Source organism: Epinephelus moara, chromosome 8, assembly GCF_006386435.1.
Source record: "Epinephelus moara isolate mb chromosome 8, YSFRI_EMoa_1.0, whole genome shotgun sequence".
Classification (NCBI taxonomy): Eukaryota; Metazoa; Chordata; class Actinopteri; order Perciformes; family Serranidae; genus Epinephelus; species Epinephelus moara.
The window spans coordinates 34372092-34386704 of record NC_065513.1 but is presented as its reverse complement, the minus strand read 5'-3'; the positions used below and the strand labels follow the sequence as shown (position 1 = coordinate 34386704).

General features: G+C 38.4%; 1 protein-coding gene across 1 annotated transcript; it reads right to left on the bottom strand.

The window, feature by feature from the left end:
* Window positions 1–1358: 1358 nt before the first annotated feature.
* emb (embigin) lies at window positions 1359–12758 on the bottom strand. Its single transcript, XM_050051246.1, has 9 exons — window positions 12615–12758; window positions 8547–8624; window positions 8237–8420; window positions 7399–7481; window positions 7077–7213; window positions 5612–5767; window positions 2526–2643; window positions 2407–2437; window positions 1359–2317 (listed from the first exon to the last, which is right to left on the bottom strand). Exons 1-9 carry the CDS (start codon window positions 12685–12687, stop codon window positions 2257–2259), a joined length of 921 nt encoding a protein of 306 aa, XP_049907203.1. The 5' UTR covers window positions 12688–12758; the 3' UTR covers window positions 1359–2256.
* Window positions 12759–14613: the final 1855 nt, after the last annotated feature.

Below are 14613 nucleotides of genomic sequence, written 5' to 3'. Positions count from 1 at the left end.
CTGGCTGCAATATAGCTCATAAACTCCGCCCCCTGCATGTTAGCGGATGAGACATGGGCCAAACTTAAAGGGAAATTTCGGTTTATTTCAACCCGTCTCCTATCGTCCTAAATTTGTTTCAAGTGACTAGTGACATAGAAATAATAGTTAGCATGTTAGCCGTTAGCCTAGATACAGCCGGGGCGCACAGTAGCGTCAGACCTGTTAAAACGTAAGTGAACGGGCAACCTTCAAGTGCAAAGTTAGTCCACTAAACAAGCTTTTTTTCCACAAAGACCGCCTCATATCGTTAGGATAAATGTCAGAGAACATATAGAAAACGACATGTAAACGTGTTGTCTTACCTTACCGGTGTGCTGCCATGTTTGTTTACCATCTAGCTCTGCTTTCCAACAGGTCTGACGCTACTATGCGCCCCGGCTGTATCTAGGCTACGATAGGAGACGGGTTGAAATAAACCGAAATTTCCCTTTAAAAAATGAAAGTATGCGTTATTTTAGGTTGTTCTTATCACGCTGAATTTTGTTCAGGTGTTGGTTTTTCTGATGATTTGACGTCATGACTGACAGCTGTGTGTGCTTGTGATCAGTTGGACGTGTGTATTGGCGGGAACTGTAACAGGGAGATCACTACTGCACAGACTCTGGCTCCAAATGACATCACCTGTGCAAGATGGCAGCGACCGTATCCTGAATATTTTGACTTCATTTTTGTACAGTGGGAGGAAGTGGTGATGCATTGTCCATCTTTATACAGTCATCTGTGTTTTCCTACTTAAGTTTGAACGTTTATAAGACATGTTTTAACTCATACACCCACGTTCTGTAAAAAAGTTTATGTTTATGTCAGCGTAAAGACTATAATGTGCGCTTAGATCGGTTCCCATCTGCAACCAGGCAGGGAAAATGAAAGGCACGCTAATGTTAGCGATGTAGCTAACAGCTATGGCTGATTGCTGACAGGTGAGAACAAACATCTATGATCCATCATCCATTTTAATAATCTAAACAAAAAACATGTTTCCTTGTGGTGTTCTTTCTAAAATGAGCAGTGGTGAAAGTTACCATATTCCGTCTAGATCAAGAGTTCATAAGCAGATGGTTAAAAAGTTGTTTGATGTTGCTTCCACATTAAATTATATTATGTAGGGATGTCTCCACAAGTATTAACCAATGTGAGTTACGCTCATGTGTGACAATGCCCTGAGCAGTGCTACAAGGCAGTAGAGTTGGCAGAGGAATAATATTTCTTGTGAATGTAGCGACAGTTTCAGCAAATATGACAAAAAATTACTTTTTGATCAAAGCTACCAGCTAAAGCTTTAAAAAAAAAAAAGGATAAAACCGATGCAGCAGAACCAGAGACAACATCTTTTATTCCAAGTACTCTTCTTCTTTAACTCTCTGGAGCACTTACACAACTCTTACATTTGCAGTTCTTCCCAACTCCCATCAACACACTTTGATGTGTGAAATTGGTGGACTTCCTCTTTAACTATATATCAGCTAACACAACAGCTTTGACAGATATTCCAGGCAGTGACAGTGGTTTGTGTCGTTTTAATTTGGTTGTTTACACACAGAGTGACACACCTGTTAGGGTTAAGTGACATAAGACACACAGATAGACCGGATTACAAGAAAATATGACCCTTCCAACCTTCATCTGATACATTAACAGGAAAAGACACACAAGCATCTGCATATATAAAGATGTATCTCTACACAGAGCAGGTTAGGCACACGTTACTGCAAAGACAAACTAAAAAAAATGACAGGAAGTTGATGCAAGCACAGTATGACAGGTTAGTTAAGTGCTTCTTAGGAGTGTAAGGCACTGCTCACAAACAATGGTGCATAAAAAACAGAAGTAAAGAGGAGCTAAGGTTCAAGTTATTACCCAAAATGAAAAAACGCACTTCCTTTTTGAGAATAAGGTGTCAAAGGCATAGTGAGTGTGTGAGTTTTTCCACAGGAAGTGGGTGCACACAAGGCTATAAACACAGAAGGTAAATGCTTTAATCTTTAAACCGTCACGACAGACTGAAAATAAAAATCTTCCAGTGAAACTTTGTGTAGTAATTAAAGGAATAATTATTGAGTGGTGGTTATTGCACTTTGTTTGGTGAACTCACTCATAAAATAGTTGCTGAGATATTGCTCATGAGCTCAATTCTTCACATTTGTAAATAAGGAAAACATGTTTGTGAGAAGCTTAGATCTGTTGGATCTGTTGGATCTGTTGGATTTGAGGTCTTTAAACTTTCCGCTGTCTCACTGAAGAGCTTTCCTCCAGTCCGTTATTTTCTCCCTGAGTCCTGGTGGGGACATACAAAATATACATCATGAAAAACTACATCAAACTTCAAAACATTTACATCTCTTGCATCATTCCCGTAGTACTCACAGTGTGTTCGTTTGGTCAGTCGTCTCATTCTCTGTGAACAAGCCAGATAATTACAAGTGAATACGACATACAGTACACTGATAGACATAATCCAGAGCATCCCCCTGCTATCTGAATACCTGTGGTTTTGTTTTTCTTGGCCTGAGTTTTCTCGTAGAGCAGAATGGCGACGACCAGGATGACCACTTCGATCATGATGCCAATGAAAGGCTTCAGAGGCTCAAAGAAACTGATGACCTTCAGCAGCCGTGGAAACAATGTTCAGATGTTTTACTCAAGAAACAGTAACAGTACAAGACTATAAAAATACTCCATTACAAGAATAAGTCCTGCATTCAAAACCTTACAGGAGTATCGTCAGTGAAATGTATACTTAAAGGTCCAGTGTGTAAGATTTAGGGGGATTTAGTGGCGTCTAGCAGTGAGGAACGCACATAGCAACCAGCTGAAAATTCTCCTGGTTAGAATTCCTTCAGTGCTCATTGTTCAGGAGGTTTTAACCGGGAACCGAATTATTCACAGAGGTCTCTTCCTTTCCAAAACGAACAGACCAGGGGTCTCATTCATAAACATTGCATACACACAAAACGAGGCCTGAAAGAAAAGTTGTGATCTATAAAAATAGACTGGATGGGAGAAACTTTGACCCATGCTTACGAACATTTTGGAGACAGGAAATTGGCAACGCAGACAGTGAGGTGAAAGCCTGAATGTAGAAATTGTTGAATATTTTTTGGCACACACCATTTTTGGCTGCTGTCCATACGTACTTTTTAGTGTACATCCTAAGCATGGTTTCATTAATGAGACCCCAGGTGACTTAAACCGGTAGAACACTGAATAAAATGGGTTCATGTTACAAATCAATGGTTTTCGGATTCTATTTGGCGTGCCCACCACATGCTAATGTGTGCTCACCTTTTTTCTCTGATTACTTGAGATGTAGGCGTTCAGGAGGTTTTTACCGACAGCTGAATTATTCGCAGAGGTCTCTTCCTCTTCAACATAATTGGACCCAGTGATTTAAACCGGTGAAAACAATGAATAAATGCTGGAGATGAGCGTATAATCACAGACGCCAACATGAAAATGGGAAAACGTGAATGACCTTATCTAGAGCCAGTGTTTAGTTTGCCCATTGTGGACTACTGCAGAAACATGCCAGCGCAACATGGCGATCTTCATCAACGAGAACCCACTCCCATGTAATAATAATAATAATAATATTAATAAACTTTATTTATAGAGCACCTTTCATGCACGAATGCAGCCCAAAGTGCTTGAACAAAGCAATATCAGAAACAACAAAACAACAACAGTTAAAAACAACACATCAATTTAAACAACATCAACAAAACAATAACAGTGATAAAAAATAAAATAAAATCAACCCGTATTAAAAGCCAAATTAAAAAGATAGGTTTTCAATTTCTTTTTAAAAATAGCTAAGGAGTCTGCTATTCTCAGATCTAAAGGGAGAGTGTTCCATAGTTTAGGGCCATAAAAACAAAAAGCAGCTTCACCGTGGGACACCTTGGGAACAACTAAAAGACAGGCAGTGGAGGATCTGAGAGTTCTTGTTGGGGCATAATAATACGGTGCTAAATTATTTAAGGCCATAAACAGGCAACCAGTGCAATGATGCAAGCTGAGGACTAATGCGATCTCTGTTTTTTTGTATTTGTTAAAATCCTGGCTGCAGCGTTCTGAATAACTTGTAGTTTCTTCAGTGACTTTCTAGGGAGACCAGTAAAAAGGGAATTGCAGTAGTCCAAACGGCTAGTGATAAAAGCATGTACAAGTATTTCAGCATCATCCTGAGTTAAAAAAGGTCTAATTTTGGCAATGTTTCTAAGGTGAAAAAATGATGTTTTTGCAACTCTGTTAAAATGGCGAATAAAATTAAGATCAGAGTCTAAAATCACTCCTAGGCTTGTAACATGTGATGTAATCTGCTGGGACAGACTGCCAAACTTTGACTGAAGTTTCTGCCTTTCTTCTAGTGGACCAACAAGTAAAATCTCTGTTTTCTGCTCGTTTAGCTTTAAAAAAATTTTGTTCATCCAGATGTTAATATCTGTAAGACAGGAAAAAAGACTGTTTAACACACTAGGGTCTCCTGATGAAACAGAGATATATAATTGCATATCATCTGCATAACAATGATAATGTACGGGGCGTCGGTGGCTTAGTGGTAGAGCAGGCGCCCCATGGGCGTCGGTGGCTTAGTGGTAGAGCAGGCGCCCCATGTACAAGGCTGTTGCCGCAGTGGCCCAGGTGTCTGTGATACAGAATCACCTAGGCTAACAAAGAATTTCCTGTCAGACAAGTAAGAACGAAACCAGTCAAGCACAGCACCAGAAAGACCCGTCCATTTCTCAAGTCGATAAATTAATATGGAATGATCAACAGTATCAAATGCAGCACTCAAGTCAAGTAAAAAGAGGACAGCAACGTTATTCGAGTCAGCTGCAATTCTGAGGTCATTAACTACTTTTAATAAGGCATCTTCTGTACTGTGGTTAGTGCGATAGCCAGATTGAAATTTATCCAATAAATTATTAGTGTTAAGATGATTAAATAGTTGATTAAAAACAATTTTCTCTAACAGTTTACCGATAAAAGGGAGATTTGAATAGGCCTGTAATTGGCTAAGTCATGTCGAGATCACGTTTCTTGAGCAAAGGTTTCACCATGGCTGTTTTAAAAGCAGCAGGGAAAATAGTGTATTTTCCCATTCTAACCTAGAGGTCTGGGTCCTCCAATGGGTCACAAGATAAATCTGAGTGGTTGGAAAATGATTAATTAGGTAAGAAAAAATAAAAACAAAGTTGGCTACTATGCAAATTTGTGTTCATTACTAATCTTTGGGTTGTTTTTCTTGTGAGAGACTTTTAAGGCTTTGAATCTTGAAACCATGTGAGAAGTTAAAAGGGGGAGTGTGTTTTTGGTTAAACTGCTAACAACTCATAGACACTGAAATGTGACAAGTGGCCTTGAGTAGTTTTTGTTAAACTGCAAGTCACAAACCAAGAATGTTTAATCTTTGACAGTGTTTTATATTTTGCAATTTTGCAAAATCTTAAAAAGGTAACAAGTAATTTAAATGTTCGATATATAAGTAAACGTATAGCCTAAATACCCTTAAACTAGAAACACTCAAGTCGAGCACAGTATTTGTGTAAATGTTCTTTCCATATCTGACCTTCAGCTCCACGTGGCTCATTGAGGTGCTGATGGCGTACACCGCACCGCAGTAATACAAGCCTCCATCAGCTTCTGTCAGGTTGTGCACCACCAGTCTGGTCTTCCAGTCTTTGTTTTTAATCTCATAGCGGTGAGGCTCTGCAAAGATCTGCTCCTGAACAAACATCAAATGACTGTTTAAACACCATGTATTTTTTTCATGAGGTGTTGGCTTTGATAATCTGTCAAAGTAAAACGACAAAGTACATGTGAGGGTTTTTAAATTAAGATTATTTTATATTAATACATGTTGAGTTTATTTCCAGTTGTTTTAAAGTGATTTCTGCAGGATTTTTTGACATGGCAAGATTATGACTGACGTCCTCTGTGATGTTCAGTTTTAACTTATGTCTTACATGTAGTGTGAAAGTAGATGGACCTTTCTTCTTAAAACTGAACAGCCTTTAGGCCTGAATGAAATACTTAATCTGTCCTGCTTTTCATAGACATCTGCATGTACCAGCACGGCCCTTTTGGACATGCTTTGTCCTTTTCCTTTTTATTCTGTGTATAGTTGTGTTTTTTTGTATATTTGTTCTGCGATCATACATCAGTGTTTAAAGATGTTGTAAATAGTACAATAGTCATAGGTCAGGCTTCTGCTCCTCAGAGTGGATCTCATCTAATTAGTGGCACCTGCTGACTGATTCATCACACCTGGTAGTAATCTGTCTGTGTCTATATATGTTCTGTGAAGCATTCCTGTCAGTAGCACTGAAACGTTTGATGCTGTTTTTTTTCCCCTGCACTTTGAGCACCTTTCTTTTGTGCATGGATGTCTTAAATAAAGTGCATCGATCTCAGCCTGTGGACCTTTTTTGTGGCTGTCCAGCCCAGTTGCATTGGTGTGTGGGTATCCCCTCTGCCATCCTTACTCGGGACTTTGAAAATACTTGGAAAAGAATAAAGTCTGACAACCTCTCACATCTGACAACAATGTGAGTTTTTAGTCACAAACTAGAAGATTTTGCAAAGACTGGGGATCATGCAGAGTCATTATTTGCAAGACTACAGCTAGATTCCTTTTGAGATTATTTCCCATCCTGCTCGTAGTAGAAAATACTACACCAAACTTCATCTAAGAAATATGAAATAATTCCTTATGTGTCCGCAAAAACATAGAACCCGAGAAACACAAGATTAGATACATACTGAATAAGGACGCTTGTTCACTCCACCAGTTTTGCCTCCTTATCCACAGAGCAAGAGAGCCATGATAACTGAAGTAAAACTCAACACTGGAAATGTAAAAAGTCATTTGGTGTAGGGACAATACAACTTGGCAGGTTTGGGTTGTTAAATGTAAAGGCTCTACACACATGCTCAGGTGTCTTCATTTGGACTGATTGCTTAGAGTCAAGTAAAAACACTTGTCACCAGTGACACAAATCTCACACAAAAGACACTCCGAGCAGCCCACCTACCTTCTCTGTGCCATTTGCTTTATACCAGTTCCAGGTATTTGGCTTTGGCTTAGTGTCCTCCATTTTACACGTGATCACAGTAAAGTCCCCCATGTAGCCGACTATCGGCTTATCTCTCACCTCACCGATCTTTGGAGCTGGTGGACAACAAGGAAAAAGAACAGTAATGATAAAAATGAATCTGTATATCCTGCATTTTATACCCTTTAAACAAAGTGTAAATACTGATATTCATAAATCACTAATCATATTCACAAATACTGGCTGTGAAATGTAAAATGTGACAGCCTACATATAACTCATGAAAGGATGTGATCTGTACCTGCCAAAACAAAGTCTATTTTGGCTTCATTTCCAAACATGCAGGTGTAATTCCCGAGGGTTTCTTCATTGACAATGCTGAACCTGTAAAGCAAAAATAAATCTTAATTTTAATTCTATACCAAAACATCCCATGTTAAATTTAGGATAAATGTTTTTTTTTTTTTAAATGTCTGTAAATAATTTTTGATTCTTTCATCAAAACATAACTATTTTACAATAATGTGTGTTAGCCTAAAGGTGATTCATATTACAACATAAATAAATTAAATAGGCTAAATAATAACATAAATAATAATTCAAATACAGTATTTATTTTCATCTAAATAAAAATAATTCTAAACTAAATTTAACTACAGCTGTAGTAATGGACTGGCAGTGCAGACCAATAAAAGTCAGTCATCATCTCAAGTGTTCAAGATGCTTTACATTAAAAAATATACATTTAATTTAATGTTAGTAGTTAAAAAAATATACACACACACATATATATATATATATATAGAAGTTCTTTGGATCTTTGGATATTCCTTTGTGTTGGTGTGAGTATTGTTTAAACAGATTAAAGTGGTGATGTGTTGGTATGCTGGGTGCCGTATTCCTCTCTGATGCCCTGTCTGTCGGTGCTAGATACATGACTGATTCATAACTGATATGTTATCTGAAGCCTAATTTTTAATCCAGCAACAGTTTTGTGTGAAAGGATTTAAAGGCCTGTCCCAAATATAGGCTCATTAATTTCAGTGATTTAAGCAAATAATAGCCCGGGCTATTAATTGAAGTTTTACAGTAAATGCATTCTCTGGAGCTAATGGATGAAATCATGAACACATACTCACACTCGTTTGAGATTATACTGCTCGTTCTCCAGCTGTGCCGTGACACGGCTGTTGTTAACCTCATCCCCATCTTTTCTCCAGAACCCAGTTATGTTTGGTAGTTTGCTCTGATCACCTGTCCAGGTACACTCCAGTGCCAGATTGACAGGGTTCAACAGTTCAACCTTCTCCACGTGACTTTTACCTGCATGGAGAGTTGAAGCACAGACGCAATGGAAAATCAGAACGTGTAAGCTTTGCTCACACAAGCGGACAAAACACCCATCTCTGCAGTAACACCACGTTTACAGTGAAAATATTTGAGGTTTACCTTTAAGAACGACGCTTCTGACATCTGTTGGCAGGGGGCTTATTGGAACCAGTGGAGGGAGGGTTGGACCAGGTGTCTCTGACAGGAAAACAAACACACACAAACTTAAAATGTAATGCTGACAGTATACAGTAAGAACAGGCTACATTTATCCCTCCAACCTGTAAAGTTACAGTTTACATCCATGTCTGTCCAGAGTCATATGTAGCCATGACACTATGCTTCAAAATGGATAGCTACAAATGCTAAAACATCATTCACACACATCTTCAACCCAGCAGCAAGATCTTTAAAATCAGCAGTTTCAGGGTGGGTACCCAAAATTAGTGTCACCACCAATTTTTAGTATCTGACAAAATGTCTCTCCTTCTGTCCCTGAGTTATGGCGTTAAATTATGGCCATAATGTCACAGTGACGTTCACCGATCCAGTCCAGATCAGACTTCAAGCTGCTTTTACTCACCTACAAATCTCTACATGGCCTAGCACCCCCATACTTATCTGAGCTAATCATCCCATACTTTCCAACACGTGCTCTCTGCTCACAGAATGCTAACTACCTCACAGTCCCCAAAGTTAACAAAAAATCAGCAGGTGGTAGAGCATTTTCCTACCGTGCCCCACTTCTCTGGACCTAGCTCCCCCAATCAGTTAGGGGATGCAGGCTCCATTGACATCTTTAAATCTAGACTAAAAACCTATTTATTTTCCCAAGCATATGGTACAACTTGATAGCACTTTTGCATAGGCCTACTTTTATTTATTTTAATTGTTATTGTAAGTAATTGTGCTTATTTGTATTTTTTATTTGTAATTTGTATTTTTCTAATGTATAATTGTAAAGTGTTTAGAGACCATGTTTATGGGGATTTTACACTTTAAATAAAGCTGAATTGAACTGAATTGAAACAGCCTGTTAGCCAGTTAGCAGCCTGTTGGCTAAGCTAGCACACTGTCATACAGTCTCTCCAAAATCCACCACAAAAGTTCTTTTTTTTTTTTAGTATTGAGGCAAAGTCAGGATTTCACGATTTCGCGTCACACGCTTTCTCGCGAGAGTTGATTACGCTGACCGACTGATTGGCACCGCGATAGCCAATCAGCATTGAGATCCTCCGGGACGTGTGAAGCTGAGGACGTACTGGCGGAACTTCATCCAATGATTCAGCTTATATATTCCTGCCTATGAAGCAAGTCAATGTGACGCACAATAAATGTATGGTCACGTTTTCTGTAAATGTTTTTTTATCTTTTATAGTGTATACAAAATAGTTTATTTATGTTTTTATTTTGAGGATATTATTTCTGTGAGAAAAACACTTGCAGTTGCATATCAATGTCACCAGCAGGAGGCACTGTGGCGCTGTGCTTCCCCCGCTGACCCTCTTCTTCTTCTCCACGGAACGAAGTTGCGTTGATGCAAAGTGTTGGTCGCCCGTGTCTATCTTTTCTCCTGTTTTCTGCAGGTGTGTGAAATGTTAAACTTGCAATACTACATACACATGTTGTCAAACATCTAAAATGTGTGTTAGGGCGATTTTGTGAGGGTAGTTAGTGCATTTATATGGGGTTTCTGACCAGTAGACCAGTTGTTCTTTGAATGTGACCTAAGATGGCGCTGGTATTGCACAAGTGTTGCAAACTTGTAATTGATCAATGTAAGACGCAAACGTGGTCTGGATTTTGGCTGCAGCACATGTAATTTGGATTAACTAATATTAAATTGATGTCACAACTTGTTTTAAATTACTATATATGTAATAATGTAATATGTTTAGCTCCCTAAAAGGTTAAGCTACCTTGCAAGTTTTGAGCTCATATATTTCTTCTAAACTAACATGCAATTCTCATTACAAGCAATTGTTTTATTTTTTAATTTTACACTAAATGTGAGTTTAAATAAGGGAACATGTAACTGGCAAATTCTACATTTCTTCATATTGTTTTCTTGAGTATTGTGGACTAAATGTAAACACAGGTCAGTCTATAAACTCAATGAGGATGAATTAGTAGAGTAGTAAACTGGTTGGGCTCCATTGTTTTTGTTGTAAGGAGATAATGTGTGCTTGTAAACGGGAAAAAACCTGTTATCAGCTTAGGTATTTAGTTTTATTTCTGGTATTTTTGCATGTTGGCAAATAAATTCCACGGAGCAAAGCTGCATTGAACTGAAGTATCTGTCGCCTGTGTCGTATTTTTCTCCTGTTTTCTACAGGAACATTATCTGTATATAGGTTCTCAGTCTGAGTGTTCAAACTTGCGTTAGTAATAGAATAAGAAAATCTGCATTGCATGTTGGTAAGAACACAACATAAGTTGATGGTCAGCTGTTGGTCAATGTGGGGCTGTCAGTGAGCATCTGTTGCCCTAGTTGGTGTGTTGTGTCCCACTCCCACGCCATTGGCCCTCATTTGCTTTCTTTTTTTGCTGATTCAAGATGGTCAGTCTGCAATTGGCTGTCGGTGTTACATAAGGTAAGATTATTTTTCTTTGGCCACTGAGCTCTTTAGCAGAAACAAGTTGTGATATACAATTTTTTTCAACTTTTTTTCTCCACCCTCCACCCAATGGATGTGAAAAGAGACCTGGATATAGCGTTGGAGGCGGGGCCCCATTCATTCCTATGGAAGTTGTACAGTGGCGCATGAAGCCTAAAATGATCAACTGACATTTATAAAAATACCCAGATGGTCAGCACTGCCTCCGCACTGTGCCGTCCATAGAGCAGGTGCACCAGAGACTTCCGCCGGCCGGGCCAGCTACTTCCAATTCAGCACTCTTTTAACTTGAATGGCGAAAAAATGATTTAATCCTGCGGCTCTTCTAGACATATGAAATTTATCGGACCGAATGGATCAAATCCCAATAGTGAAATGTGTCATTTTAAGGCAGTGACGGTCAAAAAAATGTACCCACTGATTTACAGATGTCCCTTTCGCTATGCAAGTCGATGAGAGAAAGTCTTTTTGGGCCACGGGGCATCACGTGGCAATGTAATTACAATGTTTGACCACGACAAAAAATGGCTTCAAAGCCCGGCGCACTTCCTAGTGGCCTGGAGCCAGTTGCACAAAGCACCATAAGTTTTCTCCTTAAGTATGACACTTAGGCTAAGAGTTAATTTTTCCTAAGCTGAGGGGCTTACTTAAGGTAGCTGCTCAGAATCCAGTAAAACTGTTAAGGCATTTACTGCATTGAAAGATTTTATAGTGGTAAATTACTACAGTTTCCAAGGTAACCATTTTTTTGCTTGTGCTCAAGCTTGTGTTACCTTAAGTCTTCTGTGCAATGGTTAAACTAACTTTAAGGGGTTCCTTAAGTATAAGACCATAATTAAGCGAACATTTTAAGGAAACATGAAGGAGAAGACCTGTTTTGTGCAGCTGATTTTATTTTAAGAAAGCCTTAACATGGACTTCAAGGGAAATCTCACCTCAAGGTGTGTTGTGTAACCGGCCCCTGGCTTTCATAGATAAAAAAAAAAAAGTAGCTTTTTCCACATGATTGACATATTCTTTAAGAAATTTAGAAGGATTATCTTGGCAAGTAATACATTTAGGAGAGAATATTTAGAAAATGTATTACTACAAAAATACACTGTCTCACTTGCCTCTCAGGGCTTCCGTAGCACGTAGCCACAGCAGATGGTAAATGAATGGCAAGTATAAAATTTAATGCATTAAACTGATCAGTTTGCCTCAGTTAAAATCCCTGTGATATCCATGATCACAGCTCTTTAATATAAAAAGTATTTTAAATCAGACCTTTTTTTTTTTACACATTGGCATTTATTTTTAAATCCTTAAATAAGTAATTGCTCTTGGTTTTAATGATGAGTCTCAGTGTCCGGTGATGATGCAGATGCTGTCTGTATTTTTGACCCTGACGTAATAAAGAAATTCAAATCAAAAATATGGCAGATACAGTAGAACGTGACGGTGTGGGAACCCTGTGACATTTTTCTTCTACACCTGACAAGGTTACACACCACAGTGTGGGGAACAGAGAAGGCAGAACAACATTTCAAGACATCCACAGAGTCAAAATTAAACCCAAACAGTCATTTACTTGTATTGATGTGTCTGCAGGAGACGAGAAGCAGGAGGATCTGTAAAAAGAGATGCTTCCAGGAGGCTGACATGATTATTGTCCCTGTGTCCTCTCTCTGCGAGCAGGTTTCTCACGCGTTCTCTCTCCTGTCTCTGCCTGCTGCATCGTCTAAAAACCACCACCAGCCCCTCCTCCCTCAGCTGCACAAGTGACGCAGCCATGATATCACCCTGCAGCCTGTGGGTGGCTGACTCCATCCATTATTCAATCGGACAGGGTTCCTATCTGCTGTGCTGCAGTGGCCATGGCTATGCATGGGCATAACATGTACGCCATAAACACTCGTGTTCTTTAAAAACGAAATGTTGATCTGTATGCTAAAAACATGATGCTGTTGTGTTGCTACCGTGCAGCCTCTTGCAAGGCGCCCTTTCATAATATGGGAGAGGACATGATCTGACAGCCATTGTGAAAACAGCCAGGGGTGGAAACTAAATACTGTAGCTGATTTGCTTTCTTACATCGCTGCTTTGTTTGAACATACTCTTAATCCAGACGTCTATTTTAGCTAGATTTTAGATATTATACTCTACATTTATAAAGGCAAAAATGACCCAAAAAAGAGAGTTTTCAGAGTGCTTCTGCTTGTGTAGGGTGCTCCAGCCCTCTTTCCACCCCTACAAACAATCCCCATGTGCAATATTTATAATAACACCCAGTTCAACATCCTCACCCTCAGGCACATTCAGTTCATGCTACATTTGATATGCTCCTTCAATTAAAGGGACAGTTCACCCCCGAATTAAAAATACATTTTTGTCCTTTTACCTGTAGTGCTATTTATCAGTCTATATTATTTTGGTGTGAGATGCAGAGTGTTGAAAATATCCACCATGGAGATGACATAAGAGAGCAGTTGGGAGAAGAGTATCAGAGGGAGCTGGAGGAGGAGAGGGAAGTCCTGATAGAGAGGCCCTCTACTGCCATCCTGAGGGCACCAGATACTGATATTGACTAAATAAAACTGCACAAATAAAGAAAGGCTGTGGAGGATGAAAAATGACTTGCGTATCAATCAATAAATAAGGAACCAGTAAGTAAATAAAAAAACGTAAAAATAAATATGCGAATAAAAAATAAATGTATAAATAAATACAAAAACAAATAAATGTGTAAATAAACAGGAATACAGGAATAAATAAAAAATGTATAGATAAATATGCAAATAAATAAATGTATAAATTAATAGGGAAATACATAAAAGTATGAAGAAGTACAGGAATAAATAAATGTAGAAATACACAGGAATAAATACAGAAATAAAAGAATAAATAAATGTTAAAAATAACTATGGAAATAGATTAATGCATAAAAAACAAAACTGATAAACAGGACAAATAAAAGAAAACGTCAAATTTATTTCTACATTTTGTACATCTACATATATTTTTTTCTGTAAGTTAATGAGTTATTATACTTTATCTGCATTTATTATTCTTTAACTATATATTCCTGTATTTATTAATATGTTAATTTATTTATTGATACTTTGGTCATTTTTTGTCCATATGGCACGTTACATTTTTGTTAAAGTTCAATATTTGTCTTGTCTAACCACACAGACTTCTCCGAATGTTGTGTAGCAAATTTTAAACGAGCTTTTCAGTAACAATATGATGCACCATGTGTGGAGGAGAAGTAGTTCTGTTTATGAACCTAAAATACTGTACCTACAGTGAGGTTTGTAGGTGGAAGCATCATGATACGGGGCTGTGTCTCTTCTCATAATATCAGCAGAATCTACATTATCAGAGGGAAGATGAACGGAGCCAGACCTTGAATTAAAATCAAGGTCTGGTTTTAATTCAACGTGAATAGCTGCATTAGAAATATATTTAATGAAAAGAAAGTTGACGTGTTGGATACTTATTTCCCCCACTGTATATTATAAAATGCCTGAAGATATTTACTCTAACTGTACAGCAGAGGGAGCTCCTCCAGCCTCACCTTCCTGACG